This window comes from Rhineura floridana, chromosome 5, assembly GCF_030035675.1.
Source record: "Rhineura floridana isolate rRhiFlo1 chromosome 5, rRhiFlo1.hap2, whole genome shotgun sequence".
In the NCBI taxonomy this organism is placed as follows: Eukaryota; Metazoa; Chordata; class Lepidosauria; order Squamata; family Rhineuridae; genus Rhineura; species Rhineura floridana.
In genome coordinates this window covers 52097377-52112430 of record NC_084484.1, presented here as the reverse complement: position 1 = coordinate 52112430, position 15054 = coordinate 52097377, and the positions used below count along the sequence as shown (strand labels likewise).

Genomic DNA, 15054 nt, shown 5'->3' with positions numbered 1-15054 from the left:
AATTGTAGCATCTGTCTAGCATACCACCTGTAAAAGCCTGTTAACAAAAAAATCAGTAAAGCAGAGTAGCTACAACGCTTGTGTATTATCAAGGGAAGTTAAATTTTATCTGCTATGATAACACCTATCATGTTGAATGTACCACAAGTTCTGTGCAAAATACGCAACACCAAGGAGGAAGAGAAAAGGACATTTGATAGCAATTACGTTTTCCATACCCAAATGAATGTTTTGCTTATCAATAGTTATTTAAAAGAACAATAGTAACTGTGGGTGGTTATATGCTGTTATCAGCATTTGTTGCTGATGGATATAATCTGCATGACCTTCAGGCGAAAAGGGTATAAAACCAAAATAGTTACCTGATCAGCTCTTTGGGAACCAGCTGAAGAGCTTGTTTTCTGCAGGAGCTCCTGCTTTTCAGGGAAGAAGATGGCAACTTTAAATGAAAAGAAGACCTGTAGCCAAAGAATGGAAAATTTCCAGCGTTTCTTATGGAATCCAGACACAGGACAGTTAATGGGAAGAACCTTGATTAACTGGGGTATGTGGTCACAAACATTGAAGAGAATGTCATTTTGGAGTTTTCATGCTGTTGGAATTTGGTCATTTGCATTGTTTCTGTATGATTAAAGATCTGAGTTGACAAGATGCTTTCTATATAACCATGAAGTCACTTACCCAAGATGTTTCTTGATATAAACCTGGACAATCTTCAAATTAATTTTTTAAAAGCTTATCTGCAAATCCATTGAGTTCAGCATTAAGCATTGAGGTTCCTATGACTTTAATTTACAGGGAGGCAATGGCTCTGTAACATGCTAACAGAATCCAGAACTCCTACTAACAAAATGCAGAAATGCTAGTTTGTGGTAGTAACAATACAAGGAACATGGGTTTGATTTTATTCTCTTTAGTCTGAATCCGAAGAACCATTCAGTTAGTTCTGTGAGTCCAAGAGAGGTTTCTCGCAGCAGCCCCCAATACTGAATGCAAACTTCTTTATGAAACTGAAGGGAGTTTCAAAAACACTTTGTAATATGGTACAGGGCTCTGCCATTCAACAGAAAGAAGGTAAAGATCTTTCAGGGTGCACACAATGGCTTAAACACATCTAAAGTAACTTGTTGGCTCTGGTCTGTCTTCAAAAGGGTGCCATTACTTGTAATATTTTAGTCTCTGAAGTGCATCTCATGAACAATTTATTTAAAATGTTTTTATTCCACTCTTCAATCAAAAGCCAAAACAGCTTACAAATGTCAGTGAATGTCAATTTACTGGTAATGATTGTATGATGAGTTTCAATATATGTTACTGGTCAGTGTTGTCTTCGATTTAGTACATGTATACACACCAACATGCATTTTTATTCCAACTCAAATTAATTTGTAAAGCAGCAAATTGCATTTTTGTCCCTTAGTCTTTGACAGTGAAATACTCCTTGCCCCTTTACTCTTTGCGATTATAAATTTTAACCAGCACGTTTCTCTGAATGTTAGCACTGGGATTTCCACAACATCCTTGCATAGTAGCTGAAGCAATTTACTTCAGTTGTACAGTATGATGTAATTCTATAATCAGAAACCAAATGGAGAGGTCTCCACTGGCGGTTTCAGTGATAGGATATTTCAGTTCATCCAACCCTTTAAGGCAAATGGTATTGACATTCTAGCTCACACTGACCATCAGCCCTGTAGTCAACATAACTGGGAGGCCTTCCCCACACCACCCCTTAAGTGTAGGGTTTTCTTGAAGCACATAGTGCTACAAAAAAAACACAGGTATTTCTGGGCTTCTTGTTTAACACTAGAACACATATGTGGGAGAACAGAATGTTCCTGTGCTAAAATATCTTAGAAGAGCTTAATTAGATCTCCATCTAATTTTTGACATGTACTTGATTGCTGCTGTAAATCATTGATTGCTGCTGGAAACCATAGAGTAGATTGCCTCAGAGAATAATGAATATCATGCTTTTAAAAAGTTTTCTTTTTAAGCCTAACTTCATATTTTTTTCTTAATAGTATGGATCAGTCTTTACTATGTTGCATTCTATGTGGTAATTACTGGACTGTTCTGCCTTGCTATATATTCTTTAATGAAGACACTCAATCCATATACACCGGACTACCAAGATCGATTAAAATCACCAGGTACTTATCACATTTTTGCCTATTCCATTAGAGTTCTACCCCTCCACACACATATTACATAAATTAACTTAAACCTATCATTGGTGGTTTGAGTGCTAATGAATGAAGTATAACCTAATGCTTAAGAGTTTTAGGAGCAGGGATGGGGAACCTGGTGCTTCAGACGTTGAATTTCAACTCCTGGCCAATGATCAACCACTGCCTGGAGGGTCCCAGCTTCACCTGTGTTAGATGTAAATCTGTGATTAAATTATATAGCTTAAAATTGCTTATTTTTCTAACAGTATACCATGACAGAGCTATATCTCAATTTCTCTTTTTATTCTCATGTTATGACCTTTTGCTTAAATAGTAATGAAGGGTTCAACATGTATAAATCATGTGGTTTGTCCACAAATGCAGGATTTTTCTTTAAAAAATGACTGAGAGATCCCATTCAGGACTGTGGAGTGCCTCCCATACCTGTTATTTGCACAGGGAGAAACTCCCCAATCGGGATCAGTACCACTGCAGGGGGCCAGATGCTAAGCCTTTACCCCAAACACCAGACTACCAACTAGGCTGCCCATTTGCTACTGGGCCAAGTTCAAGGTTCTAGTTTTGGTGTACAAAGCCCTATACAGCTCAGGACCAGGATATCTGAAAGACCGTCTTATCCCTTACATACCCAGTCGATCACTGTGCTCTGTAGGTGAGGGCCTCCTGCAGATACCATCTTATCAGGAGGCTTGTTCTCTACAATATAGGAAACGGCTTTAGTGTGGCAGCACCTACCCTGTGGAATTCCCTCCCTTTGAATATGAGGCAGGCGCCATCTCTGCTATCTTTTCAGCGCCTTTTGAAGACTTTTCTTTTCCAACAAGCCTTTTAAGTTGAGAGCTATCCCAGTCTGTGTCTGAATTGCTTAATATGTTTTAATGTTTTTAACCCTTTAAAAAGTTTTTAAAATGTTTTTAACACTGTTTTGCCTTAATGTATTTTAAGATTTGTTTTTATGTTTTAAAGTGTTTTTAGTGCCTTGTTTGCCGCCCTGGGCTCCTGCTGGGAGGAAGGGTGGGATACAAATTAATTAAATAAATAAATAATAGGTCAGGAGACCTCACACTGTCTATTTGTGTGTGTATGTGTGGGGAAACAGCACTTGAAGATAATCTGCAATAAAACACGCAATTTGGCCCCATTGCTGCAATCCTAAACACATTTACTTGGAAGTAGAATAATAGAATAGCAGAGTTGGAAGGGGCCTATAAGGCCATCACGTTTAACTCCCTGCTCAATGCAGGAATCCAAATCAAAGCATTCCTGACAGATGGCTGTCCAGCTCCCTCTTGAATGCCTCCAGTGTCGGAGAGCCTACTACCTCTCTAGGTAATTGGTTCCATTGTTGTATGGCTCTAACAGGACGTTTTTCCTGATGTTGTCGAAATCTGGCTTCCTGCAACTTGAGCCCATTATTCCGTGTCCTGCACTCTGGGATGATCGAGAAGAGAGCCCGGCCCTCCTCTGTGTGATAACCTTTTAAGTACATGAAGAGTGCTATCATCTCTCCTCAGTCTTCCCTTCTCCAGGCTAAACATGCCCAGTTCTTTCAGTCTCTCCTCATAGGGCTTCGTTTCCAGTCCCCTGATCATCCTTGTTGCCCTCCTCTGAACCTGTTCCAGTTTGTCTGCATCCTTCTTGAAGTGCGGAGACCAGAATTGGACGCAGTATTCAAGATGAGGCCTAACCAGTGCTGAATAGAGGGGAACTAATACTTCACACAATTTGGAAACTATACTTCAGCAGGGTTACTTCAGCGTAGTATGCACAGGACTGCACTGCAAAGTTGACTTCACAAGTTTTGTATATGTAAATATAATTTTAAACATAACAGACAATTAAATGATACGGAAGATGCCAGATAGGGCTGAACACCACACTTATGAACAAAACAAGCATGAGTAAGAAATTATTCAGTGGATACTATTTTTTGTAAGTTGTGATATACAGATTTCTAGTAACTTTCTGATTGTTGGAAATGAACTTTCCATTTACAACTATTACCTCAATTCTACAGATTTAGTCAAACTAGATCAAGATAAACTGCCAATAATTTCCCCCCACCTTTTTTGTATCTGTACTACTGAACTGCACTTTCACTGAAGGGGTGACATTACGACCAGATGTATATGGAGAAAAAGGATTGGAAATTTGTTACAATATTTCTGACCGCGATTCCTGGGATGGCTATGTTAAGACTCTTCAAAGCTTTCTATCAGGTAAGGTGAGTGGGCGGGTATATTTATTTATTAAAATGTATTACCTGCCCTTCACCCAAAGGTCCCAGGGCAGGTTACAACAATTTTAAAATACAGCAATAAAAACAATTAAAAACAACCTAAAATCACAAAATAGTGTGGGTTCTAAAAATATATGTCTCAGGTGTCAAAGGCTAGGGTAAAGCAGTGTGTCTTCAGCATTTGCCTAAAACTGTACAATAAAGTTGCCAGATGCACCTTGGTGGGGAAGGAGTTCCATAACTTAGGGGCCACCACAGAGAATGCCCTCTACCGGGCCAACCCTCCTGAGCTTCTAAGGGTGGCGGACCTACCAAAAGGGTCCCCTCTGCGGATCTCAACACCTGAGAGGGTCTGTAGGGAAGGATGCAGTCTTTCAGATATTTGGGACCTAAATAGTTTAGGGCTAAATCCTGAATTCGGCCCAGAAATGAACTGGTACTAATGCAGCAGTTTTAAAACAGGTTTATATGAGATCTAAAGGGAACCCTAGCTAGTAATCTGGCTTCTGCATTTCGGACCAGTTGAAGTTTGTGAGCCATCTTCAAGGGTATCACAATAAAGGTAATCTGATTACAGGTAGAGCAACAACAATTTAAAATTGCATGCCTCAAGATACCTTGAGTTTAGGTTTGATTGCAGAAAGGCAACTAATTATTGAAGACTGTTGTATGTATTTTTGGATGAACTACAAACCATTTACCAAGAAGTTTCCCTAAACAATATCAGGAGGCAACAGGTTTTTAAAAACAGAACAAATGATTCCCTTACAAAAACAATGGCAAGCGGAAACTTGGATTGAAAGTGCTCTTACTAAATTTAGACTAAAACTGCATTATTGATAAAGGTAATGGGATGGATCCAGACTTGTCATAGAATCATATAATAGTAGAGTTGGAAGGGGTCTATAAGGCCATCAAATCCAACCCCCTTCTCAATGCAGGAATCCAAATCAAAGCATTCCTGACAGATGGCTGTCCAGCTGCCTCTTGAATGCCTCCAGTGTCAGAGAGCCCACTACCTTTTAGGTGATTGGTTCCATTGTCGTATGGCTCTAACAGGACGTTTTTCCTGATGTCGTTGAAATCTGGCTTCCTGCAACTTGAGCCCATTATTCCATGTCCTGCACTCTGGGACAATCGAGAAGAGATCCCGGCCCTCTTCTATGTGACAACCTTTCATGTACTTGAAGAGTGCTATCCTATCTCCCCTCAGTCTTCTCTTCTCCAGGCTAAACATGCCCAGTTCTTTCAGTCTCTTCTCATAGGGCTTTGTTTCCAGTCCCCTGATCATCTTTGTTGCCCTCCTCTGAACCTGTTCCAGTTTGTCTGCATCCTTCTTGAAGTGCAGAGACCAGAACTGGATGCAGTATTCAAGATGAGGCCTAACCAGTACTGAATAGAGGGGAACTAGTACTTCATGCAATTTGGAAACTGTACTTCTGTTAATGCAGTCTAATATAGCATTTGCCTTTTTTGCAGCCACATCACACTATTGGCTCATATTCAGCTTGTGATCAACAACAATTCCAAGATCCTTCTCACATGTTGTACTGCTGAGCCAAGTATCCCCCATCTTATACCTGTGCATTTGTTTTCTTTTTCCTAAGTGTAGAACTTTGCATTTATCCCCGTTGAATGTCATTCTGTTGTTTTCAGCCCAATGCGCCAGCCCATCAAGGTCCCTTTGAATTTTCTTTCTGTCTTCCACAGTATTAGCTATTCCCCCCAACTTTGTATCATCTGCAAATTTGATAAGCACGCTCTGTACCTCCTCATCCAAGTCATTAATAAAAATGTTAAAGAGCACTGGGCAGGATCGAGCCCTGTGGTACCCCTCAGAATATCATGGGGCACTTTGTCAAAAACTTTGCTGAAGTCGAGGTATATTATGTCCACAGCATTCCCAGTTTACAAGGGAGGTTACCCGATCAAAAAATGAGATGAGATTAGGTTGGCAGGATTTGTTCTTCATAAATCCATGTTGGCTCCTAGCAATCACTGCATTGCTTTCAAGATGCTTACATGCTTAGAATAGATCCACTGAAATCAATAGGACTTAACCATGATTCCAATGGAAGTCTGCATTCAACCCAATAACCTTTCAAAGATGAATCATAGAAATTAATTTTTAAGTTGTGCCTTATCAGACTATAGCATGTTTCTTGCGAATTAAGTTTCAACATCGACTCTGTTCTGTTGCATAAGCAAGTTATGAAAATTGTTTTTCCACTGAAGTAAATTAAACATAATATGACATATATAGATGCAACTTTAGATTGTAATTTATACAATCTTTTAGACTTAATTTTACTTCTACAATCTTGCTTATTAGTACAATAGTTCACGTCAGTGGGGAGATTCTGGAGTGAATTATAAATGGAGCTCCCTAGTCTGTATTTTGATGTTTTAGATTTTAGCAACACATTTGAGGTAAAATATCCTGAAATGCTAAGGGGGAAGCTTCAGGTGTACCTGTTTTTGAGTCCAATGCATTTCATCAGCATTCTTACATACAACTACCTGAGGTCTTGGTTTTCACATTCTGTTGCAAATTACACTTAAAAAAAAAGTATGTGTAATGCCTTCCTGTTCTTCCCTTTTTGGATTCAACCTAGGCCACAGATGGAGTCCAACAATGTCTGGAGGGCCCAACTCCCATCAGCCTGAGCCAATATAACCATTGATCAAAGATGAAGGAAGCTGAAGTCTACAGCAGCCTTTCCCAACCTTTGGGTCCCCAGATGTTGCTGGACTACAACTCCCATCAGCCCCAGCCAGCATGGTCAATGGTCAGGAAATATGAGTATAATCCAGCAACATCTAGGAACCAAAGGTTGAGAAAGGCTGGTCTACAGGTTGCCCATTGAGAAGCTCTCCTTTGAAAAGTTTTTCATATCCAACTAGGAAGCTATGGGCTGAATCCAATGAAGTCCATTCCACTTGGGCCTGGGCACCATCTCTTGCAATGCAACTTCCCATTTATCTCACCCATCCCAAATCTGTTCAAGGTTTAAGGGACCCACCAGAGCAGATTTGGGGGAGGAGTGCAGGAAGGCAAAGAGGAAGAAGTCCACTTAGGTACACACTGGATTCCACCCTATGGGTTTCATCCATACTTAGTTATGCTTAGAGTAGGCCTGCTGAAATCATGACCAACTTAAGTCCCACTGATTTCAAACCATCTACTGTAAGCATGCCTAAGCCTGGATCCAACACAATATTTATTTTAAATTGAATGTATTGCTGCTTATCCAAAGTTTCCACAGTTCAAATTAAAAAAATAAAATACAAATATTAACATGAAATAATGCCAAAGAAGATAAATTTTAAAAAGCAGCTATACAATAGTGACACATGAGAATATTGGCCCACATTTGCTAACAGGTAGACTACTGCCTTCTGTGCTAGCTAAAGTTTCTATTTTTAAAATATAGAGTGTTTTGCATTAGTCTAAATCTAAAAGAAGTCAAAGCATGAATGAGTGTGGCCAAGTTTCTATGTTCCAAAAGCAGGTAGCAATAGAAACTGATTCATCCTCCCTGCTTTTTCTACCAATTTATATAGCTTACAATGAAACTGCACAACAAGCCAACTTGAACTGCACGAAGGAGGCATACTTTATTCAAAAGTCATTTGATGCTCCACACCACACGAAATATTCCTGCAAATTTACACAGGATATGCTTGAAAGCTGCTCTGGTCTGGTGGATCCCACTTTTGGTTTTCCAGATGCAAGCCCTTGCTTAATAATAAAAATGAACAGGGTAAGTACTAAAATAGGTATTTTACAGCATTATTTATTAGCCAATTTTATTAAGTTCAAACTTAGTAATGAACGGAAGCAACTTTAAAAAAAGATAATTTGAAGCCTTATTCTATCCATATACAGTTCTGAAGGACTGTAAAAGGTGTGGACTGAAAAGTCAATTTTATTTTAACAACAGAAACAAAGGCAAGCATGTTAGTTCATAAGAAAAAACTATAAAATCCACAGTTGGGCAATACCTTTATTACAACTGACCAAAGTATCATGAAATAGTGACAAGCTTTAGTTCTTCAGATCTCTTAATCAGGAAAGACGTTATACCAAGCTGGAGGTGGGGCGATGATGAAAACTCTTTTTTTAACAAAGCTTGTCACTAACTACTTCATGAGATTTTAGCTGGTCCCAACAAAAAGTATTGCCTATCCAACAATAAGAGTCCCAACATTCTGGAAAAAGAAAAACAAGATTGGATACAAAGGTATTAAATAACTAACAGTAAGATACTGATAACTGGCATAGCATTGTGGCTTAGACATTTTGGTGTGCAGGGCCTCCACACGGGCAAGTGGAATGTACCCTAATATGCTTGTTCCATCACTGAACCTGTAATGTACATATACTTGATATATTTACACAGGTCAACTAGAAATAGTTTACATTTCCAAGTTATTATTGTAGTGGTTAAATGAGAAATTTACTGTATTATAGATTATAAATTTCCACCCTGGCAATGGCACTGCACCAAGAGTGAACTGCACAACTCTAGTAAGTATGTACTGCCCAATGTTCTTGTACTAAAATTATTTCTATTTAGTTAATATGCAGTCCAAAATATATGCATGTCTACTCAGACGTCTCACTAGAGCTCAAAAGCTTAAGTTTGTATAGGACTGCAGCTTTTGGGCCCAACTATATGTTACACACAAAAATATGTAACCCAGATAGCCAGTGGCTCTTTTACTTCTCTCCAAAGCCATTTCAGAATGGAGTATTTGGAGCAGAGTGTTTAATCTTTATCCTGCTCCTATACAATCACCTGAACTTCTCTTCCCCCTCCCCAAAAGTTTTCAAAAATATATTTGCCTTTACAAACGCATAGTAGTTGGGCTTCAGTGATGTCCTTCAATGAAACATTTCAAAGCTATCCAGTACTTGCCAATTTAAGACTACCTTAAGATTAGGTGTATACTGGTGCTAACACTTGCCTACGATCAACAGGATGATGCCAGCCCACTGGACATACATTACTATCCTACAAATGGTACTTTTAGTCTTCACTACTTCCCCTATTATGGATGTAAAGCACAGGTATGTTTTTCTACAATTGTGTTTTGTCTTTCACAGATACTTTGAATGGGATTATTTTAAAGTTTTACACTTTCATTTTCATCTTAGCCTACCTATAGCAATCCATTGGTGGCAGTGAAACTTCTCAACATTCCCATAAACATAGAAGTAACCATAGTATGTAGAGTTATTGGTACTGGAATTACTTCAGATAATCCTCATGACCCATATGAAGGAAAAGTGGAATTCAAACTTAGGATACAAAAGTAAGTGGCAACTGCACTGAGCTTATACAGGATGCCTTCCTGTTGTATGGAACCTTACTCCAGGACAGCAGAAATGGATTAGTCACACTGTGAGTTGCCAAATGTCCAATAATACACCAATGGATGGCTTGCTCAATTCCCCACTTGAAATACAGGAACAAGTTACATATTACAGAAATGGATGCATAGCAAGCTGTATGTCAAGTCTATACCAACTCTATGCCTAGCTGAATGTTTTGACACTCCTGTAAACTGAAAATGAGCAAAATCCTTGAATGTTGACACAGACCTTTCTCCCTTTTCTCTACAAGCCTTTGTTTTAGGTTAGTTTGCTTTATTTTGTTGTAATGATATAAACTAAGCTCAATAAAAACAATTTAAAAACTGTTTGAGTGCTCATAAGCACACTGCATAACAATATTTTATGTATCATGTAATTTTGTACATTATGTGTATGCTTTCCATTTACAAAAACTTCTATTGTGTACTGATTATGTGAAAGTATTTGCAAGGCACAAAGCCCTCCCAAGTCACCACTGTAATAGTCCTCAGTTAAACAATGCTTACTTTCAGTATCTAATATATGCTACTGCTTTATCACAGATGTTAATGTGATTCCTCCCCCCACTGAAAATGCTAAGCAGCATAATAATTTTATGAAACATAATGTAACAAATTGTACTTAATGAAAACATGTTGGTGTGATTTCATTAGAAAGGTTTAAAACTACCGAATACAAATGTGTGCAATGCAAACATATTAAATATTAATAAAACAACTACTTGTGGCACTGCTAATGTAATACACTGTGGTAAACCTTGGGCATGCAATGCGGGATTTTTTATTTCAACATTTGAAAAACAGGAGGGGGGGAACCTCCCTCAACTGAAAAACTGCATTTGAACACACACAAGTGTCAACTTTGGTCTGCCAAGGGATGGGGATGAATGAAAAGCTGCTGTTGAAACATGAATCTAAAGCCACATTGGGCTTGCAGAACTTGTTTCTCTGGAACCTGAATAGTTTATATGTTAGTTTAATTGTGGAGATGGTTAATCTGTCAATGGAAGCTTATTATAAGTTGAAGAGTGGTAGCATATTTTGAAAGTTTGGTTAAATGCAGTGGTTTTCAGCAAAAAAATTAGTTGTAACATGAAGGTATGTTTGGCACTTATACATAAGAAAAACTTCTATAAACTTGCCGGAGTAAAAATTCCAATTTTATAATCTATTTTAAAACTTCTACTAACAGAGCAATCCAAATGCCAGGGAGCCGGTGGAAGGGGGGCCAGCAGAAAGCCCTGCAGGATCCTCCTCCTGCTCAGGAGCCACTGGGCTGGCTGAATGCCAGCTCCACACACGAGCTGGCTGGGAAGCACTGGCTCCCATGAACAGGCCTCCGGGGGAATAAGCGCTGTCTGTAGGCCTCCATGGCAATGTTTTTACTGCATTGGCCTTTTGGCCAGTAGATTTTCTCAGAGGATCAGGACCTAGGGGAGGGCTTTGAACAAGAGGAGGATCTTGTGCAAGTCCCACCGTGCAGCTCCGCCCCTGCCACACCCCATTTTTGGGGCTTCAGAAGGCTCTTCATTCACTGGGTTAGCCATCCCCAGCAGACCCTTGGCAGTGCTGTGGCTCAGCCACGGCGGAGGGCTGCTGCTGGTGGCACCGGGAGCCTGCCAATACAGCCTGGGGTCTGCAGCATCCAACTCCCCCCAGCCCAGTGGAAAGGTAAGTTGGATTGTGCCTTAAGTGCAGGCTGTGAGCCAGAATTTCCCCAGTTAAAAGTCTCATCTTAATAATTATTAGTGGCCATAAACAAGCTCACAACTTGCAAACTGTAATGGTGATGTGGGTTAACATTTGAGTTGGTATTTGCCTGTGTGTACTTAGGTAAGTAAGTTTTAAATACATAAAAGGCATGGATAAAAATATTACCATGTGCAAATGGAAAACACATTCATGCAGAGTAGCCTGACTTTTACTTCCTGGCTGCTGCAGTCCCTCACACACCCTTGAAAACTCCAGAAGTTAAAAGACCTAGATTGGGGCATGGGGCTGAAAGTGGTAGGAGGGTAGAGAAAAATCAGCAGATCTACTCCCATAGAACCACACTAAATTCCTGGACACGAGGATCGCCAGAAAACTTAAGAAAATATATTCAAGTATCTGTTCCTTGAACAAAAGCCAAACAAGAGCAATCTCAGCTCATGTAAGCATATGGTGTTTAGAGACATACTGCAAGAACATTTTTTAAAAAGTTAATTTTTTTTAAAAAAAAGGTATTTTGAAAACTTTTTAAAAAATGTTTTGAACACGTTTTGTTTTAATGTATTTTAAAGTCTGTTTTTATGAGGTTTTAAAGTGTTTTTGGTGCTTTTGTTTGTTGCCCTGGGCTCCTGCTGGGAAGAAGGGTGGGATATAAATCAAATAATAAATCTAATAATAATATACAATTTTTCTGGAATCAGATAATCATACATACATTCTAACTAACCATTTTAAAATGAAATATTTTTATTTACTAATGAAAGCAGAAGCCAACAGTTTTTACTAAAGCTCCCTTGTATTTCAGGCTTATCTAAATCATTTATTCCCTTATACATTTCTTGATCGGAGGTATTATCCCAAGGATTAATTGCTCATGAATGCAGTGCTGTTAAGTTTGTCTCTCACCACTTACATATAGATATAAATACCTACCTACTTACCCAGAGCTCTGATACTCTTCCAAACTGAAGAACTATATCACAAGTCAAAACACAACAAAGTAGGTGAAAATAATCTTGATTAGAGCAACAAAAAACTTGTTAAAAATGCCCACACGCCTTTTATTAATAAAAACTAATAGTGCCACAATTAAACAAGTAAAACAAACTGCTTATATTCCATAAAATATTACAGAAACGTTTATTTGTGTTTCAATAAAAAGACTACTGTCTTAGAACAGGCAGCTGACAGTATTTGTGCAGTTATTTCTTTGTGAATAAATTTAAAAAGACTACCACCTGCCCTGAAATTTTTATTAAAAAATGAAGTATTAAAAGTGATTGACAAATTTTGAGTTAAACATAAAACATTCTCTATATTTAATTTCAACTTTATAATAGATTACTGGAAGATGTTTTAAGAAACAAATATAAACATTTGTTTCAGTACATGTCTTTTATATGATAGACTTATAGGTATGTAAACAACTATATAACAAATTGTTTTCAAAATCTGCCTGTAAGAAATCAGGCAAATTTTTTATCATAAGCAAAACTCATTCCAAACTTTCAAGACATTTACACAGCTGCACCAGCTTGGCAGTAAACATTTGCCAAAAATTGTAATTCATATGTCCTAACATTCAGCAAGCACAATATATAAATTTGGTGGAATTACAATGATCAGAATAATTTTTAAAAGGGAAATAAATTCACACCATTTCCGAAAACTAACATTTAAAAAGAGGCTCTTTTGTTTGTTTCTTTGGACTCTGCATGATCAGCAAAATATAACATTTGTTTGCTATGCTTCAGTACGGTGTCACCTAAATGCACTCTAAATAAAATGCCATTCAGTGTATGCATTTTTGACAGGTGGACAGATTTTATTTTCCATTAAATGTGGCTACATTATCAAACTTAGCAACAACACTTAGGGGCAAAATGCACTTTCCTTCAAGTTAAAAATCCTAAGCAAGAGTAAATAAAGGTTCTGGATTAACACACTGGTATCAACACACACATCCTCACCACATGTAAAAAAATCTACATAAAAACAAACTATTCTTTTTACTTTATTGGAGGTGCAATTTCTAAATTCAGTACTCTTACCAGTATCTCCTTGATGGGGCAATTTTTGACAATTCTCTTCCTAGAATTTATTCCTGAAGCTTGCTGAATTTTAACATTTAAAAAAGTCTACACGCAAAAAATATCAGTCATCATCATCGTTTTCATTAAAGTCATCATCGTCATCGTCGTCGTCATCTCCAACGTAAGACACTGGAGTCTCTACTCTGGAGCCACTATACTGAGATCCATTGGAACTTGTAGCTAACATCCCATCTCCTCCATTTGAGTAGTCACTAGAACCAAAGCAAATTAGGATAAGCTTCATTTTCAATGTGTTAAGCTTTTACAACACTGTATAACACAACTATGTTGGAGGAATGAGGAATTAGGAATGTAAATAAAAAGTTTGCAAATTGAAGGGTTACTCAGTGGATCCCAGGGACTGTGTCCTTATGTCTGGCTAGGCTGCTAGCAAGGACCAAGCACCTGGCTGTAGCTTCCAGTATACAGTAGCAAAGCCTCTGTCAAGAGTAAGCTGGGACTAACTTCCCAGTAATCCTTGGTGTACTCAATTTTTCCTCTTTATTGTGAAGTTGCATGGTGGGTTTTCCAACTTTGATGCAGTAGTGCCTAAACAAAATTGAGGGTTAGGATATCAAGCAAGGCTGTCATTTACAGAATGGCAGTGTTCACTTGCATCAAAGACTCTGAAGAGATGGGGAACCTGTAGCCTTCCAGATGCTGGATTCCAGCTCCCATCAGCCATAGCCAGCATTGTTAGTGGTATCAGAGATGTTTGGAGTTGTAGTCTAACAATATCTAGGAGGACCACAAGTTCCCCATCCCTGGATTAAGACTGTAAGACCCCTGCAGGACTCTTTCATTTTTACAATGTATACACAATAACTATCACACCAGTGATGCAAAATAAAAATATTTAGTAGTAGCAGTTCTTAGGGTAACAAAAACTGTTCCTAGAAAATATCTGCTAGCTAGGTAAGCAGACACTCTGTTTTAATATATCGTAGTGTATTTTGCTTTGCTTTTCCATAATTGCCTGTCAGCCCCTTGGATATGCTGAGAGGTAAAAAGCTGTGCTTGTTATTTCTGAGCCAAGACATTCCCTACATGTCCAGGGAAAGTACTTGTGCACTACTTTATGCTGGCAGGGATACTCTTCATTGGAATGCCAGAAGAGAGCACATGTGTGTGTGTACACCCTTATCCTAGCTAGGTGTTTGCAAAAAACAAAACAAAAAACCACCACCCTGAAAGAGCTATCATTAGCAGAGGCTCTGATGCCATTCTCCACTTTCCACCCTTCACATGAACACATTCCCTTTCATAACAATGACTCTACAAGAAGAAGGGAAAGTATTGTGTTACATGGAAATATCTAGAGGTTATGAATAAGAAATATGTCCTGTTTAATTATGAGATGAAGTTAACTGGTGAAATTCTTTAGGGCAAGATACAAGTACAGGCAGAAGTCACCTATAATTCTACATCACGAATGAGGAAC

General features: G+C 38.5%; 2 protein-coding genes across 10 annotated transcripts in view; one reads left to right on the top strand and one right to left on the bottom strand.

The window, feature by feature from the left end:
- The first annotated feature begins 432 nt into the window (after window positions 1-432).
- On the top strand, window positions 433-9754 carry ATP4B (ATPase H+/K+ transporting subunit beta). The gene is made up of 7 exons (XM_061626716.1): window positions 433-544; window positions 2025-2153; window positions 4298-4411; window positions 7996-8195; window positions 8906-8962; window positions 9416-9505; window positions 9593-9754. The coding sequence occupies exons 1-7, from the start codon at window positions 433-435 to the stop codon at window positions 9752-9754; spliced, it is 864 nt and encodes a 287-aa protein (XP_061482700.1).
- A 3570-nt stretch (window positions 9755-13324) lies between these two features.
- TFDP1 (transcription factor Dp-1) overlaps window positions 13325-15054 on the bottom strand; it is a 47146-nt gene continuing 45416 nt past the window's right edge. For all 9 annotated transcript variants that reach the window (XM_061626709.1, XM_061626707.1, XM_061626715.1 and 6 more), the window contains exon 12: window positions 13325-13825. In XM_061626709.1, the coding sequence (XP_061482693.1) occupies window positions 13675-13825 (151 nt within the window). In that variant the 3' untranslated portion in view covers window positions 13325-13674. The remainder of the gene's footprint in view (window positions 13826-15054) is intronic.